The following is a 16,566-nucleotide window of genomic DNA, read 5'->3' on the forward strand; positions in this document are numbered from 1 at the left end:
GATAGATAATCAAAAATTTATCCACAAAGTCTCGGAATATATCGTTCATGAAGCACTGGAAGACAGAAGGGGCATTAGTGAGCCCAAAAGGCATCACCAGGTACTCAAAATGTCCCTCCGGAGTATTAAACGCTGTCTTCCATTCATCCCCATGCTTAATGCGAATAAGATTATACGCCCCCCTGAGGTCAAGCTTGGTAAACCAGCAAGCACCTTTAACTCTGGAGAATAGATCAGAAATCAGGGGTAACGGATACTGATATTTAACAGTAATTTTGTTGAGGGCACGATAATCAATACAAGGCCTTAATGAACCATCCTTTTTAGCCACGAAAAAAAACCCAGCACCTAAGGGTGAAGAGGATGGTCTAATATGACCCTTCTCCAACGACTCCTTAATATAGGATCGCATAGCCTCATGCTCGGGTACAGATAAATTGAAAAGCCGACCCTTGGGGAATTTACACCCCAGGTTCAGCTCAATTGCACAGTCATAACTCCTATGAGGAGGCAAAGACGCAGACTCATTCTCACTAAATACATCATAAAAGTCAGCCAAATAGTCAGGAACATCATGCGACTGGGGAGAGGTGGAGAAAACAGGAGCATCACTAAGGGCACACCGACAACCCCAACTCACCACAGACAAAGATTTCCAATCCAGAACTGGATTATGGATTTGCAACCAGGGAAACCCCAGAACAATGGTATCATGCAAATTATGCAACACCAAAAATCTGCAATTTTCTTGATGGACTGGGACGACTTGCATTACCACCTGGGTCCAAAACTGAGGTTTATTCTTCGCCAAAGGAGTAGCATCAATACCCCTCAAAGGGATAGGCGTCCGCAGAGGTGTCATAGGAAATCCACAACGTTTAGCAAAATCCAAGTCCATCAGGTTCAGAGCTGCTCCCGAATCCACAAAAGCCTTGGCAGAAAATGTGGACAGGGAGCAGATCTGAGTAATTGCCAGAAGAAACTTAGGTTGAACACCACCCCCAGAAAACGTGTGTGCACAACGTTTCTCTCGTTTAGGGCAGACAGAAATAATATGCGAGGCATCTCCACAAAAAAAACACAGCTTATTACGCCTTCTGAACTCCTGACGTAGCGCCCTAGACAAAACTCTATCACATTGCATAGGTTCAGACATTTGTTCAACAGGTGGCAACATCTCTCGTGTAGTTTTGCGTTCACGTAAATGCCGATCCACCTGAATGGCTAATGACATAGAATCATCAAGACCAGAGGGAACAGGAAATCCCACCATAGTATCTTTTACAGTTTCTGACAAACCCTTCCGAAAGAGGGCTGCCAAGGCACCATCATTCCAGGTAGTAAGGACCGCCCACTTTCGGAATTTTTGACAGTACAACTCTGCCGAATCCCGACCCTGGCTTAATGCCAACAGGGTCTTTTCAGCCTGATCAATAGCATTAGGTTCATCATACAACAACCCCCAAGGCTTGAAAAAATGTGTTCACATTATTCAGAATAGGATCATCAGGTTTCAAAGAAAACGCCCAATCCTGGGGATCGCCACGCAGCAAAGAGATGACAATCTTAACCTGCTGTGCAGAGTTCCCCGACGAGTTAGGCTTCAAGGCAAAAAATAATTTACAATTATTCTTGAAATTCAAGAATTTAGACCGATCCCCAAAAAACACATCAGGAGTAGGAATCTTTGGTTCAGCAGCATGTGAATGAGCAAGATAGGCGGAAATTCCCCGCACTTCAGCAGCGAGCTGCTCCACACGATCAGACAATTGCTTCATCTCCATTGAGAGAAAAATTCCCCCTACGGCCTCAGAGATATAGAGGAAAAAATATGCACAAAAAAAAATTCTGACACACTTTTTTTTTTATTTACAATTCTCTCCTGCTATTGAGTACCCTAGGATCTGCGGTATGGCTGGTGATTCTGATATGATGAGTCACCGAAGGAGGAAAAAACAAAATACTAGCTAAGTCCAGAAAAACCAGAGAGGTTGGCAGCTATCGGATTGCAGACCCCTGAACCTATCCACAACAACTAGCAGTAGCCGTGGGGGGTTCCTACGGTGCCCTAGACCCCTCGATCACAGCCGGAAAACTACACAGAAAGGGGAAAAACTAAACTGCCCCAGAGCAGACCCCAAAGCAATAGGCAGCCCCCAACATATAATGACGGTGAAGCAAGATGAAAACACTAACACAGATAGAAAGATAGGTTGAGCAAATGATGGGGCCCAAGCTAACTAAATAGGACAGGATAGGAAAGCTGCTGTCTGCCATCCGCAAAAACCCTATCCAAAATGGGCCAACCGACTGATAGGAAAAACAGGCCCTGAAGTCGCTAGGCTTCAAAAGACTATATCAGCACTCAGGTATATTCTGAAGACACAGCAAAAGATCAACAGATCAGAGACAAAATGGAATTCAGCTCACCCCCGGCCGGGGATGGCAGAACTCCCAAAAAACAAGGCAAAACAAAAACAAAACTGAAGAATACAAAGCAGAGCAGAAAAACTTAGCTTTGAGACGCAGGAATCAGACTGGTCTCCAAGAATCCAGCAGGATCACCAGCAAGGCAGAAAGGCGTCGGCTGCCTTATATCCAGTCCTCAATTCCAGCCACCCAGTCATCATCTAGCTGCCCAGGTGTTTGGTAATCAGCCTCACTACCTTCCTTCACCAGAGGAGGGAGTTCATCAGACCTCAATGGTGAAGGGAAAAATGAACTCACAACAGTTCCCCTAATAATTGAGTCTCCCACTACCAGAACCTGTCTGGCCTGCCCTGCTCTCCTATTTCCCCCCTTACTGGAGCAGACACTCCTCCGGCTTTCAGAGGACATGCCTTGCTGCAGCAGTGCTACTCCTGCACTAACACTCCCCTCATCTGCCAACGTAGCAAACTTATTGGGGTGTGCCAGATCAGGACTAGCCTCCCTGGTGCTCTTCCCTCTACCCCGCCTTCTAACTGTCACCCAGATAGCTGCTTCATTGTCCTGCAGCTCCAACCTAGCATCCCCCCCTCATCTATCCCAGTGAGCGTCTGCTCAGTGAGCAGAAGACTCCTTTCCATATTGTCTATGGATCTCAGTGTTGCCAGCTGCACATTTAGATCCAGTATCTGGGCTTCCAAATGCACAACGTCCTCACATCTCGCACAGCAGTATGCACCCTCCACCGGCTGGTCAAGGATTTCATACATGCGGCAAGACGTGCACTGGATGGCATTGGCAATAGTGGAGCACATCCTAATGGGCATTGCACCAGACAATAAGATAAGCAAAAATAAATTAAAAAAAAAAAAAAAAAGTATTAATATAATATAACAGCAATTCAGTAAGAGCTCCCTTGGAATCTCCCTGAATCCAAAGTCACTGAATCTCAAGTCACACACTTACCACAGTTCGCACTTACGCTCAGGTCACACTCAGCTCGTTCACACTCGCTCAGGCAAAGAGTTTTTTTTTTCCCCTTTTACCAGCACACCACCCTGCTGCTCAATGCACTTCAAAAAGGAGTTGAGCCCCAACCAGCTGCCCCTTATAAACCCTTAATTACTGTATGAACTCCCACCCTTAATTAACCCCTTGTGAATATAGTTACACCTCAAGATTTAAATGCAATATAGTTAACCCTTAAAAACACAGATAGTAAAATAAGAGATTAACCCTGTAGAGAGAAAAAATAGGTTAAACAAGCTCCCCAAAAATTGAACAGGTAGAAAGCACTCAGCAACCTACAATTCAGCAACTCACACAGGTATTTGTTATAGGTTTTCCAAATACCTCTTCACTGAATCTCAACTCACACACTTACCACAGTTCGCACTTACGCTCAGGTCACGCTCAGCTCGTTCACACTCGCTCAGGCAGAAGATTTAAAAGAGTTTTTTTTTTCCACTTTTACCAGCACACCACCTTGCTGCTCAATGCACTTAAAAAAAAAAGTCAATAAGAAGCTAAATTGGAGTGCCCAGTGTCAGGCAGCTGCCACCAAAGCAAATAGGGTCATGGGATGCATTAGAAGAGGTCTGGGGACACGAGATGAAAACATAATTCTCCCTCTGTACAAATCACTCGTCAGACCACACTTGGAGGATTGTGTGCAATTTTGGACGCCGGTGCTCAAGAAACACATTACTGAACTTGAAAGGGTTCAAAGGCGGGCTACTAAAATGATAAATGGAGTTGGTTCACTACAATACCCAGAAAGGTTATCAAAATTAGGTCTATTTACTCTAGAAAAGAGAAGACTTAGGGGAGACTTAATATATATGTACAAGTATATCAGAGGGCAATACAGAGATCTCTCCAATGAACTGTTTGTACCAAGGACTGTGACAAGAACAAGGGGGCATTCTCTTCGTTTGGGGGAAAGACAATTTCTGCACCAGCATAGAAGAGGGTTCTTCACGGTAAGAGCAGTGAGGCTCCGGAATTCTCTTCCTGAGGAAGTGGTGATGGCCAACTCACTGAATGAATGTAAGAAAGGAATGGAGGCTTTTCTTGTAACAGTATAGAAGGTTACGAATAACAGAATATTATAGGTAGATGGCTGACCCAGCTTACGGGAAGGAATTTTTTCCCTATGGAGAAAATTGTCTTCTACTCTGTGGGTTTTTTGCCTTCCCCAGGATCAACAATGCAGAACAGCTGCACTAAAAATAGGCTGAACTAGATGGACATAAGGTCTTCCTTCAGCCTTCAAAACTATGTTACTATGTTACTATGTTATGTTAGTGTGAAAGCCCGGGAAATTGTGTGTGCTTGGTTGTGGGGCCTAGTGTCTGCTGTATAGAGAGTGAAGCTTCCAGAAGCAGAGAGACTGCCATGAGAGACGCTGTGTGTGAGGCAGCTGATAAGAAGTCTTGACTCTGTAAAGACTGTTTGCTGCCAGCGTGTATGTGAGCAACCCAAAAAAAGGTAATATATCAGAGCTCATCCATCACAACAATAATGATACCCAAAACAAAAGATGGAATAAGGAGCAATACATTAAAAATATAGAATTTTATTGTTTAGATCCAAAAAATACAAATAAATAATGAATTAATTTAGAAAATACAGTACATAAGGGAGTCAGCGACACTTACATTAGCATCCACATAAAAGTAACCAGTTGGCACATATAGGGACAATTGCACATATAAATAGATTGGCCTCATATAGTGTGTATATCCAAAATTATACAATAGTGCGAAATTGCAAAATGTAAAAAAATTACAAATTTCTCGCAGTGAGAGGTTAAAGTGCCATAGTGCATAGAAATAATCACCTGAATGAATACATAAGCCTATAGAGAATAAGGTGATCCTGGAGTCAGATCTACCATATAGGCATTAGAAAACGAAGGCCGTAATCATATGTCAGACATGGCAGGTTGCCAGGAATCATGGAGCCAGGCAGACAAACATGTGCAAAGATAAATGTGTCCAAAAGGTAAAACAAGACCCAAACTTACTATAAGGCTATGTGCACACGTTGCAGATTCACCTGCGGGTTTTTCCGCGCAGATCCGCAGGTAAAACCGCAGATAAAGTGACCTGCGGTTTTCCTGCGGTTTCAGACCTCTACTATGTTAAAGGTGTGAAACCGCTGCGGAAACCGCCCAAACAATTGACATGCTGCAGTTTGTAAACCGCAGCAAAGCCGCACGGAAAAACCGCAGCATGAGCACAGCATTTTTAAAAGGCATAGAGTTACATGGTACTGTACCATGTCTGCGGAACTGCAGCCTCGGGAGACCTCCAGCCCCCAGGTGGGTGACATGCACACACACACTTCAGGAAGGATCTGATGGAACAGCAGCCCCTCACCATGACTACCACCCTGGCCCCCGTTACAAGCACATCCCCCTGTGTAAATACAGGATGTGCTGTCGACAAAAATAAAAAATACACGAGAAGCGGAACAAATCATCACTGATACGGGATCATGAAAGTGGACAATCGCCTTCCTCCATCACTCGGTGCTCACTAGAGGCCATTATCTGCCCGTGTAAAAGGATCCTGAGGCGGCACTCACAGGCTACAACACGGGGGGCATTTCTGTACGCAACCGCAACAAAACCTCACAACTGCAGGAAGAAAACTGCAACATATCAAAGCAGCCGTAAAGCAAATCAGTCACCAGGTTTTTGCTAGCAGCATGCTATAGGGGCAGATACCCTGATTCCAGTGATGTATGCCTTACAGGGCTGATTGCTATCATTTTGATAAAATCTCAGTTTTAGCTGCTGGAGATCTAGCAGTGCTCTGAATGCTGAGTGCTGTGTAACTCCGCCCACAGCACTGATTGGCAGTATTCTGTCTACAGTGTACACAAAAAGCTTCCAATCATTGGTGGGGGCGTGGTCATTCAGTGCGCATGAATATGCTTGACTACCTGTAAACAAGTCTACTAGTCCTCTAATGGGAATTACCTGCTGCCAAAAAAGTGATGTATTGATGTATCAAAACTACAGCAAGCAGCCCAGTAAGTGACTCAATACTTGAATCAGGGTCACTGTCTCTAGATTATGTTGCTCTCAGATAAGTTGGCAGAAACCTAGTTATAGATTTCTTTTAAAGGTGTAATCCATTACTTTGATGCTGAGGACCCATCCTTAGAAGATATAATCCATATCAGATCAGTGGGGGTCGGACACTCAGCACCACCACCGATCGGCTCTTGCAGAAGCTAGATGTAAACAGGATACAGAGCGGAAGAGCACAGCTCCACACACTGCTGGGTGGCCATTTCTGGGTACTGCATATCAGCTTGGTAAAGACTGTTACTAACCTCTCCTGGCTCCAGCTCCAGTGTGCATGACTCCCCTATGGCACACGCTCTGCTCTACTGTACATCAAGTAAGTAGAGTGAATCAGTGCAGACATCCGAGGTCATCTTCTCTGCTCACTGACTGAGTTTTCAGTAAGATGCATGCTGCTGCCATGTGTTAGCTAAGACCCAACTACCTAATCAAGTCAACTCTTCTGTGCTGTCCACATACTGGACTCTGCTACTCCAAAGTCCCTGACTGATGACTCAGCTCTGCTGTTCCTGTGTGCTGCCTGCACTCTAAGCTCTGCTACTCCAAAGTCCCTGACTGATGACTCAGCTCTGCTCTTCCTGTGTGCTGCCTGCACTCTAAGCTCTGCTACTCCAAAGTCCCTGACTGATGACTCAGCTCTGCTCTTCCTGTGTGCTGCCTGCACTCTAAGCTCTGCTACTCCAAAGTCCCTGACTGATGACTCAGCTCTGCTGTTCCTGTGTGCTGCCTGCACTCTAAGCTCTGCTATTCCAAAGTCCCTGACTGATGACTCAGCTCTGCTGTTCCTGTGTGCTGCCTGCACTCTAAGCTCTGCTATTCCAAAGTCCCTGACTGATGAATCAGCTCTGCTGTTCCTGTGTGCTGCCTGCACTCTAAGCTCTGCTATTCCAAAGTCCCTGACTGATGACTCAGCTCTGCTGTTCCTGTGTGCTGCCTGCACTCTAAGCTCTGCTACTCCAAAGTCCCTGACTGATGACTCAGCTCTGCTGTTCCTGTGTGCTGCCTGCACTCTAAGCTCTGCTATTCCAAAGTCCCTGACTGATGACTCTGCTCTACTGTTCCTGTGTGCTGCCTGCACTCTAAGCTCTGCTATTCCAAAGTCCCTGACTGATGACTCAGCTCTGCTGTTCCTGTGTGCTGCCTGCACTCTAAGCTCTGCTATTCCAAAGTCCCTGACTGATGACTCAGCTCTGCTGTTCCTGTGTGCTGCCTGCACTCTAAGCTCTGCTACTCCAAAGTCCCTGACTGATGACTCAGCTCTGCTGTTCCTGTGTGCTGCCTGCACTCTAAGCTCTGCTATTCCAAAGTCCCTGACTGATGACTCTGCTCTACTGTTCCTGTGTGCTGCCTGCACTCTAAGCTCTGCTATTCCAAAGTCCCTGACTGATGACTCAGCTCTGCTGTTCCTGTGTGCTGCCTGCACTCTAAGCTCTGCTATTCCAAAGTCCCTGACTGATGACTCAGCTCTGCTGTTCCTGTGTGCTGCCTGCACTCTAAGCTCTGCTACTCCAAAGTCCCTGACTGATGACTCAGCTCTGCTGTTCCTGTGTGCTGCCTGCACTCTAACCTAGATTCCTCACTGCTGACTCAGTTCTGCTTCTCACAGATATGGTCCACACACTTGGCATTGTTTCTTCTAAGTGCCTGACTGCTGATACAGACTGTCATAGAAATACGTTCATAGAAAATACTGGCAGCTCTGCAGCCACACTGGAAAGGGACATAATCTCCCCTCCCTACTTTCCTGTCACACAGAGATCCAGCACCACACAAGAGCTTACAATCAAAGCTGCCTTTATGTGAAATGACAGTGTACATATGGAACCATCCTAATTAAAATGCCTGCAGTCCTTTTGAAGACCAGATGACTGAAAGAAGATGCATTTTGTGAGAAAGACTTAGATTTAGAATGGATGGGGATTTCGACAAAATGTCTTTTCAGACAAGGGGCCGGTGTTTACACATAAACAGAGCGGTGGAAGCTCTTTTGTCCACAAGAAATACATGTTCGATTCTGGTGTCACTGTGGTTTCCTGCAGGAGTTATATTTACAATATCCAGGGTAGATTCCATGTCTCCGAAAGAAACTATGGAATATTGGGGTTTGTAGAAATCCGATATTCACGAGAAATACATACATACGAAAATATGGCATCAATATTGAACTTCTGAGATCATCCGAAGAAGAGTTGTTGCATAATTGGGATTTTCATAAAATCTTGAGGGGCTGAGGACAAGCCCATAACCTGGCCCATGTGAGGTGATCATGGACGAGTGGAACTCAAGGGGTGATAAGAGATCAAGCCGAATTGTGATCTGGGTTTCTGAACAGAGATACATTTTGGTGTATGCATGAATCCTGTCCGCTGGACGGTCTCAGGGGCCTGCCTTCCGCGGTCACATGGTACCGCTCATTAAAGACATGAATATACACATATTCATGTCTTTAATGAGCGGTATCACATGACCGCTGAAGGCAATCGCCGGAGACCGTGGGAGAATGGGGCTGCAGAGACGCGCCGGGGGGAGGTGAGTATATGCGATATTCACCTGTCCCCGTTCCCACGCTATTCGCCACTGCCTGCAGCGTCCTCTGTCAGTGATGTTCAGGTCAGAGGGCGCGATGACTTTGCTAGTGCGCGCCGCGCCCTCTGCTGCCTGAACGTCACTGACAGACGACGTGGCAGACAGCAGCGAGCAGCGTGGGAATGGGGACAGGTGAATATCTTAGGTGCTGGGTCCTGAGCCAGCAGCGACACCGGCACCTGGCCCCCAGCGTTGTAGTGTTGAGTATGTCATTTTTTTAATTTGCAACAGCAGCATATGGGGTATAATGTACGAAGCATTTTATGGGGGCCTATTCTATGGAGCATCTTATGGGGGCATATTCTATGGAGCATCTTATGGGGCATAATCTATGGTGCATCTTATGGGGGCATATTCTATGGAGCATCTATGGGGTCATAATCTATGGAGCATCTTATGGGGAGCCTATTCTATGGAGCATCTTATGGGGCATAATGTATGGAGCATCTTATGGGGGCATAATCTATGGAGCATCTTATGGGGGCATATTCTATGGAGCATCTTATGGGGGCATATTCTATGGAGCATCTTATGGGGGCATATTCTATGGAGCATCTTATGGGGGCATATTCTATGGAGCATCTTATGGGGCATATTCTATGGAGCATCTTATGGGGGCATATTCTATGCAGCATCTTATGGGGTCATAATCTATGGAGCATCTTATGGGGAGCCTATTCTATGGAGCATCTTATGGGGCATAATGTATGGAGCATCTTATGGGGGCATAATCTATGGAGCATCTTATGGGGGCATATTCTATGGAGCATCTTATGGGGGCATATTCTATGGAGCATCTTATGGGGGCATATTCTATGGAGCATCTTATGGGGGCATATTCTATGGAGCATCTTATGGGGGCATATTCTATAGAGCATCTTATGGGGGCATATTCTATGGAGCATCTTATGGGGGCATAGTCTATGGAGCATCTTATGGGAGCATAATCTATGGAGCATCTTATGGGGGCATTATCTATGGAGCATCTTATGGGGGCATTATCTATGGAGCATCTTATGGGGGCCTATTCTATGGATTCTATGGAGCATCTTATGGGGCATAATGTATGGAGCATCTTATGGGGGTATTCTATGGAGCATCTTATGGGGGCATAATCTATGGAGCATCTTATGGGGCCATAACCTTTATGGAGCAGCATATAGGGCATATTATTCTATGGAGCATCTTATGGGGCCATTATTAACCTTTATGGAGCATTATATGGGGTGTATTTTGTATGGAACATCTTATGGGGCCATCATGAACTGTATGAAGCATTATATGGGGATCCTGATTCAATATGGATATTCAAAAACATTTAACCTACTGATTTCTCAATTAATTTTACTTTTATTGGTATCTATTTTTATTTTTGAAATTAACCAGTAGCTGCTGCATTTTCCACCCTAGGCTTATATGCGAGTATAAGTTTTCCCAGTTTTTTGTGTCAAAATTAGGGGGGTCGGCTAATACTCGGGTCGGCTTACACACAAGTGTGTACGGTACTTGTTTAGAGTGACACAGTCACTAGGACAGTATTATTCCTGGCCAAAGTTTTTCTATAGGGAGAAACAGTAATAGTTGTGAAAAGATCGCTGCTAAGTGTAATGTTCAAGAGATTAATTTGTGCATTATGTGTTGATTTTTAAGTTCATGTCATTATGGTCGATGTATTGTTTGTAATGCTATGAAAGAATCCCAATAAAAAAGGATTTTGGGGATATGTCAAAAGTAAAAGAAAAGTCAAAGATGCTATAGGATTTTTACAGGATGAAAATGATGAAATGGTAAGACAGGATGTTGAGAAGGTCGAACTTTTAAATTCCTATTTTGCATCTGTTTTCTCTCAGAAAGGAAATGTAACATCAACTGTCCTTCACAGTCCTATTAAGAGAATAGAGGAATCCAAGATATCTATAAACAGAAAGATAGTGAGGAAACACTTAGCTAACCTAAATGAATTCAAGTCTCCAGGTCCAGTTGAATTACACCCCAGAGTACTGAAGGAGATAGCAGAAGAAATTTTTGAACCCCTCTCCATAATCTTTCAAAATTCTTGGAGAACAGGAGAAGTCCCAGAAGACTGGAGAAGAGCAAATGTTGTTCCTATCTTCAAAAAGGGGAAGAAGGTGGACCCAGGCAACTATAGGCCGGTGAGTCTGACTTCTATACCAGGAAAGATCTTTGAACAAATTATTAAACAACATGTATGTCAATACCTGGATAAGAATGAAGTGATTAAACAGAGTCAGCATGGGTTTGTAACTAATAAGTCATGTCAGACTAACTTAATTTCCTTCTATGACAGAATCACTGACTGGGTGGATCAGGGAAATGCTGTAGATATACTATATATTGACTTGAGCAAAGCATTTGACAAAGTATCTCACACCATCCTTATTGAAAAAATAACTAAGTATGGAATGGACAAGGCAACTGTTAGATGGATTCATAACTGGCTTAGTGATCGGACCCAAAGAGTGGTCGTAAATGGCTGCACATCCAGTTGGAAGAATGTCTCAAGTGGGGTACCACAGGGTTCTGTCCTGGGCCCTGTATTGTTCAACATTTTTAACAACGATTTAGATGAAGGAATTGAGGGTAAACTGATTAAATTTGCTGATGACACAAATCTAGGAGGGATAGCTAATACTAGAGAAGAGAGAGCGAGGATTCAAAAAGATATAAATAAACTGGAGAAGTGGGCAGCAACTAACAGAATGGTTTTTAACAGTGAAAAATGCAAAGTACTACATCTGGGCAATAAAAATAAAAGTCATTAGATCACGTGAAGTCATTATTTCCCTCTACTCCTCTTTGGTCAGACCTCATCTGGAATATTGTGTCCAGTTTTGGGCACCACATTTTAAAAAAGACATCAACAAACTGGAGCAAGTTCAGAAAAGAGCGACCAGAATGGTGACCGGTCTGCAAACCCTGTCTTATGAGGTAAGGTTGCAGGATTTGGGAATGTTTAGCTGCAGAAGAGAAGACTAAGAGGAGACTTAATAGCTGTCTACAAATATCTCAAGGGCTGTCACACTGTAGAAGGATCAGCTTTATTCTCATTTGCACAAGGAAAGACTAGAAGCAATGGGATGAAACTGAATGGGAGGAGACACAGATTAGATATTAGAAAAAAACTTTTTGAAAGTTAGAGTGATCAGTGAGTGGAACAGGCTGCCATGAGAAGTGGTGAGTTCTCCTTCAATAGAAGTCTTCAAACATTGGCTGGACAGATATCTGTCTGGGATAATTTAGCGAATCCTGCTTTGAGCAGGGGGTTGGACCAGATGGCCCAGGAGGTCCCTTCCAACTCTACGATTCTATGATTCCATGAATCCCAAATTTCCCTCCCATGTCAGGAGGAGATCATCAATAAAGCAGCCGTACTACCTGATATGGGAGGAGAAAGGATTAGAATAACGAAAAATATATTGCTCTTCCCAAAAACACACACGTGTGTATGTATGTGTGTGTGTATGTCCGGGATAGGCATCCGCACCGTCGCAGCTACAGCCACACGTCTAGACCCCGAGAGCGTCCTAGGCTATGTTGTGAGGCAAAATTTTAACCCCGTGCTTTCCAATTCACCAAACAATTTTGCCCCTGTCTACATAATGGGGAAAAAGTGTGTGCGTATCAAGCCCCGCCCCTCATTATGATGTCACAATGGTTGCCATGGCGACGCTGATGTCATCAAGCCCCGCCGCTCATTATGATGTCATAATGGTTGACTGTGGGATGGAGGATGTGTGATGGGTATATGTGCACGGGACTATGGGATGGAGGATATGTATGATGGGTATATGGGCACTGGACTATGGGATGGAGGATATGTATGATGGGTATATGGGCATGGGACTATGGGATGGAGGATATGTATGATGGGTATATGGGCACTGGACTATGGGATGGAGGATATGTATGATGGGTATATGGGCATGGGACTATGGGATGGAGGATATGTATGACGGGTATATGGGCACGGGACTATGGGATGGAGGATATGTATGATGGGTATATGGGCATGGGACTATGGGATGGTGGATATGTATGATGGGTATATGGGCACGGGACTATGGGATGGAGGATATGTATGATGGGTATATGGGCACGGGACTGTGGGATGGAGGATATGTATGATGGGTATATGGGCACGGGACTGTGGGATGGAGGATATGTATGATGGGTATATGGGCACGCGACTATGGGATGGAGGATATGTATGATGGGTATATGGGCACAGGACTATGGGATGGAGGATATGTATGATGGGTATATGGGCACAGGACTATGGGATGGAGGATAATTAAAATTTGTTATAAATAACCACAGTTAGTTACTATGCCGGGTTCTTCAGCTAGTATATATATATATATATATTTGCGAAAGACGGGGAGAAACCCACCCCCATCGGTGCGCCTTCTTTTCTAAGCCGTAAGAGCCATTAAAAGAAAAGTAAATCTTATGAAGTAAAAATTCCACAGCCAAAAAAATCCTGTTTCTGTTGTATAGACACACTCAAAAGGATTTTTTTTTAAAGTCTGCTTTTCAGATACAGATCCATCCTTTGAAATATCAGATGGAATAATCTCACAGGACTTTTCAGATACGTCTTTGGATGTCTTTGGACCATTAGTTTATCAGTACCACCAGGAGAAACATGATCTATAATAAAAGCTCAGCTAGAGTTAACTTTGAAAATATGGATCATGTAAAAAATGTAAAAGGAGGAGGACAACTGTAAGAAACATGAGGACTGCAAATCAATTCACACCATGTCACAAGTATTCTTTACCAGGAGAAAAAAACGGAAAAATATTCATCCTAATACCATCAGATTTTCAGCCAGAAAAGCCCCCGATCAGGAATCTCCCTCTGATAAACACCCGGTTACACCCTACAGGCCGCATTCAGTGTGGACACAATATCCATATCCGGTGTGCATCAATGCCTGTGGCCCGTGTGCCCACCAGGACCTTGGGCTTAGAGGGTCCACCTCATGTATTGAACGCTTGTCTATAGGGAAGTTGGGAGATACAGAGGTAATGACTATTATAATTGTGTCCTTACTAACATCACTGCTACAGAGGAGCCAATGTATTCCAGATTACCTGAGTCCGAATCCAAGATTACAAAAATCAGCATTTGGCAAAATATGGAATTTTTTTTGTAATTCACTTCTGCATCGATTCAGTGAATCAGAAACCGTCCATCAAAAGGTTAAAAATAAGTTCATATTCACGCTCACCTCACTTTTCACCCGTCTGGTCCTCTGCGCGTCTTCTCATTGCCATTGAGCACGAATCTCCGACCCCTTCACTCCAAGTCAGAAGTTACGGCTCTGGAGAAAGCAGTTTCCAGGCATGACGTCGTCCGTGTCCGGAAACATCTCAGGCATCATCAGAGCCACAAGTCCCGGCCAGAGGATTCTGTGCTCATCGGAGATAAGAAGATGCGCAGAGAACCGGACGGGTGACGGTGAGGAGCGGAGGGGCCACACAGGTGACCAGGGGGGTCAATAGAAGGATGGTGTGACGACTCCTGGAGTGGACCCTCTGGGTCGTGGCACCAACCCTCCCAGGGCGAGCTGACCTAGTGAAGACCAACCCCTATACAGGGAGTGTCAGGGGCAAGCCCCAGGGGGTGAGGCACCACGACTGCTGGCACCAGGCGGCCGGCTCACAGGAGACACGAGTGGGTGAGAGTGTCTGCAGGAACGTGTAAAGTGTGGACACGGGAACACGTGGTATACAGAGACTTCGTTCGTCCCGGTGTGAGTGAAGCAGGATGCGTGCAAGGAGCACGTCAGAGCACTGAGTCAGGCAGCAGGTGTGCCAGGAGGTGTAACAGAGTACAGGAGCAGGGTGTGTGCCAGAGGGCACAACTGAGCATAAGACAGAGCGCAGGATTGGTACGTGTGCCAGGAGGCACAACAGAGTAAGAGACTGAGTACAGGATCAGAGCATGTGCCAGGAGGCACAACTGAGGATGAGACAGAGTACAGGGTAAGAGCGTGTGCCAGGAGGCACAACTGAGTATAAGACAGAGCTCGGAATCAGAATGTGTGCCAGGAGGCACAACTGAGTATAAGACAGAGCACGGAATCAGAGTGTGTGCCAGGAGGCACAACTGAGGATGAGACAGAGTACAGGGTCAGAGCATGTGCCAGGATGCACAACCGAGTACGAGACAGAGCACAGGGTCAAAGCGTGTGCCAGGAGGCACAACCAAGTACAAAGCAGAGTGCAGATTCAGAGCGTGTGCCAGGAGGCACAACCGAGTGCAAGGCAGGGGACCTGAATACAGCGCACAGCCAGGCAGGGACACGGCAGACCAAGCCAGGAAGCACAACAATAATCAGGCACCTCCCCTAGGGGGAGGTTGTCTGATATAGCACATGACTACTACAGGTTCCGGGTCAGGTCCTCCATTACCATAGAGAGGGCAGAGCCCTATACAGCACTGACAGGAGCGCGCAAGCGCAAACGTGACATGTAGGAGGAGACCCGGGGACGAGAGCTGCGCGTGCGCACCCGACGGGACCCCCGGAGTGACCGCGGCTCCGGAAGAGATGACGTCGGGATCGAGGTCCCGCCCCCAGGTGAGCACGGCGTGACAGATGGTTTCTTTCCTATCTTTCACTTATTAAGCTGTAGGGTCCAGAGACCCCGGAATATAATAAGGGACTTTCAATTTGCAGACAATTTGGCAAGTTCTCATTCTGTCAGATCCGCTCATTTCCAATCACAACATTTATGTCTGTGTGGTCTCAGAACAACTAATGGCTCCATAGGCCCAAAATGGGGCAAATCCTCCCCCTCATCAGAAGTGACAGCAGATGGTGAAGATATCGGCCCAGGTCATGCTCCTGTCTCGCCACCATGCTCCCGCTGTCTCTTACACCCATATTACAGAGGCACAGCGGCGTTCTCACACAGAGCGCTGTCACATTATCACCTGCATTTATCTGAATGGGGGAATCTACGACTGAAGAAACTGAGAAAACATAAAACCTCCAGCCCAGCCCTGTCCAGTCCGGAGAATGAGGAGGACGCGACTCTGCTTTATTGGGCGGTGGCTCCTCCTCACCGGGGCGGTTACCTGTGGGACCGTCCTCTGCGCACCGCTCGTCTCCCCGCTCATCACACTCTTCTTTCTCCATTATGGCTGTAGCAGTAAGATAGTTCAGATCTTTACCCAGACTTCGAAGCTGAGAAAGAAATAATGGAAAAATCAAAGACAGGAGGAAAAGTAACACAAGAAAAAGACGTGGAGGGAACCGTATCCAAATTCTGAAAAAACGCGAATCCTACTGGATCCATGAACTGCAGACCTTGTCTCCTAAAGGTCTAAATAGAGGTTATGATTTAATGTCTGTCATCTGACCACGGAGATCTGATTAATCTCATCTTTGTAAATATATTTTTTCTATGTTCTCCCTATTTTAC

At 45.5% G+C, this 16,566-nt stretch overlaps 1 protein-coding gene across 1 annotated transcript in view; it reads right to left on the bottom strand.

Moving 5' to 3' along the window:
• The window catches only part of LOC141073672 (uncharacterized), a 53,984-nt gene extending 37,661 nt beyond the window's left edge, over positions 1-16,323 (bottom strand). Inside the window, exon 1 of the mRNA XM_073561021.1 lies at positions 16,220-16,323. Coding sequence (XP_073417122.1) covers positions 16,220-16,280 — 61 coding nt within the window. The 5' untranslated portion in view covers positions 16,281-16,323. The remainder of the gene's footprint in view (positions 1-16,219) is intronic.
• Positions 16,324-16,566: the final 243 nt, after the last annotated feature.

This window comes from Dendrobates tinctorius, unplaced genomic scaffold (assembly GCF_039654945.1).
Source record: "Dendrobates tinctorius isolate UK_male_01 unplaced genomic scaffold, ASM3965494v1 ptg000311l, whole genome shotgun sequence".
Classification (NCBI taxonomy): domain Eukaryota; kingdom Metazoa; phylum Chordata; class Amphibia; order Anura; family Dendrobatidae; genus Dendrobates; species Dendrobates tinctorius.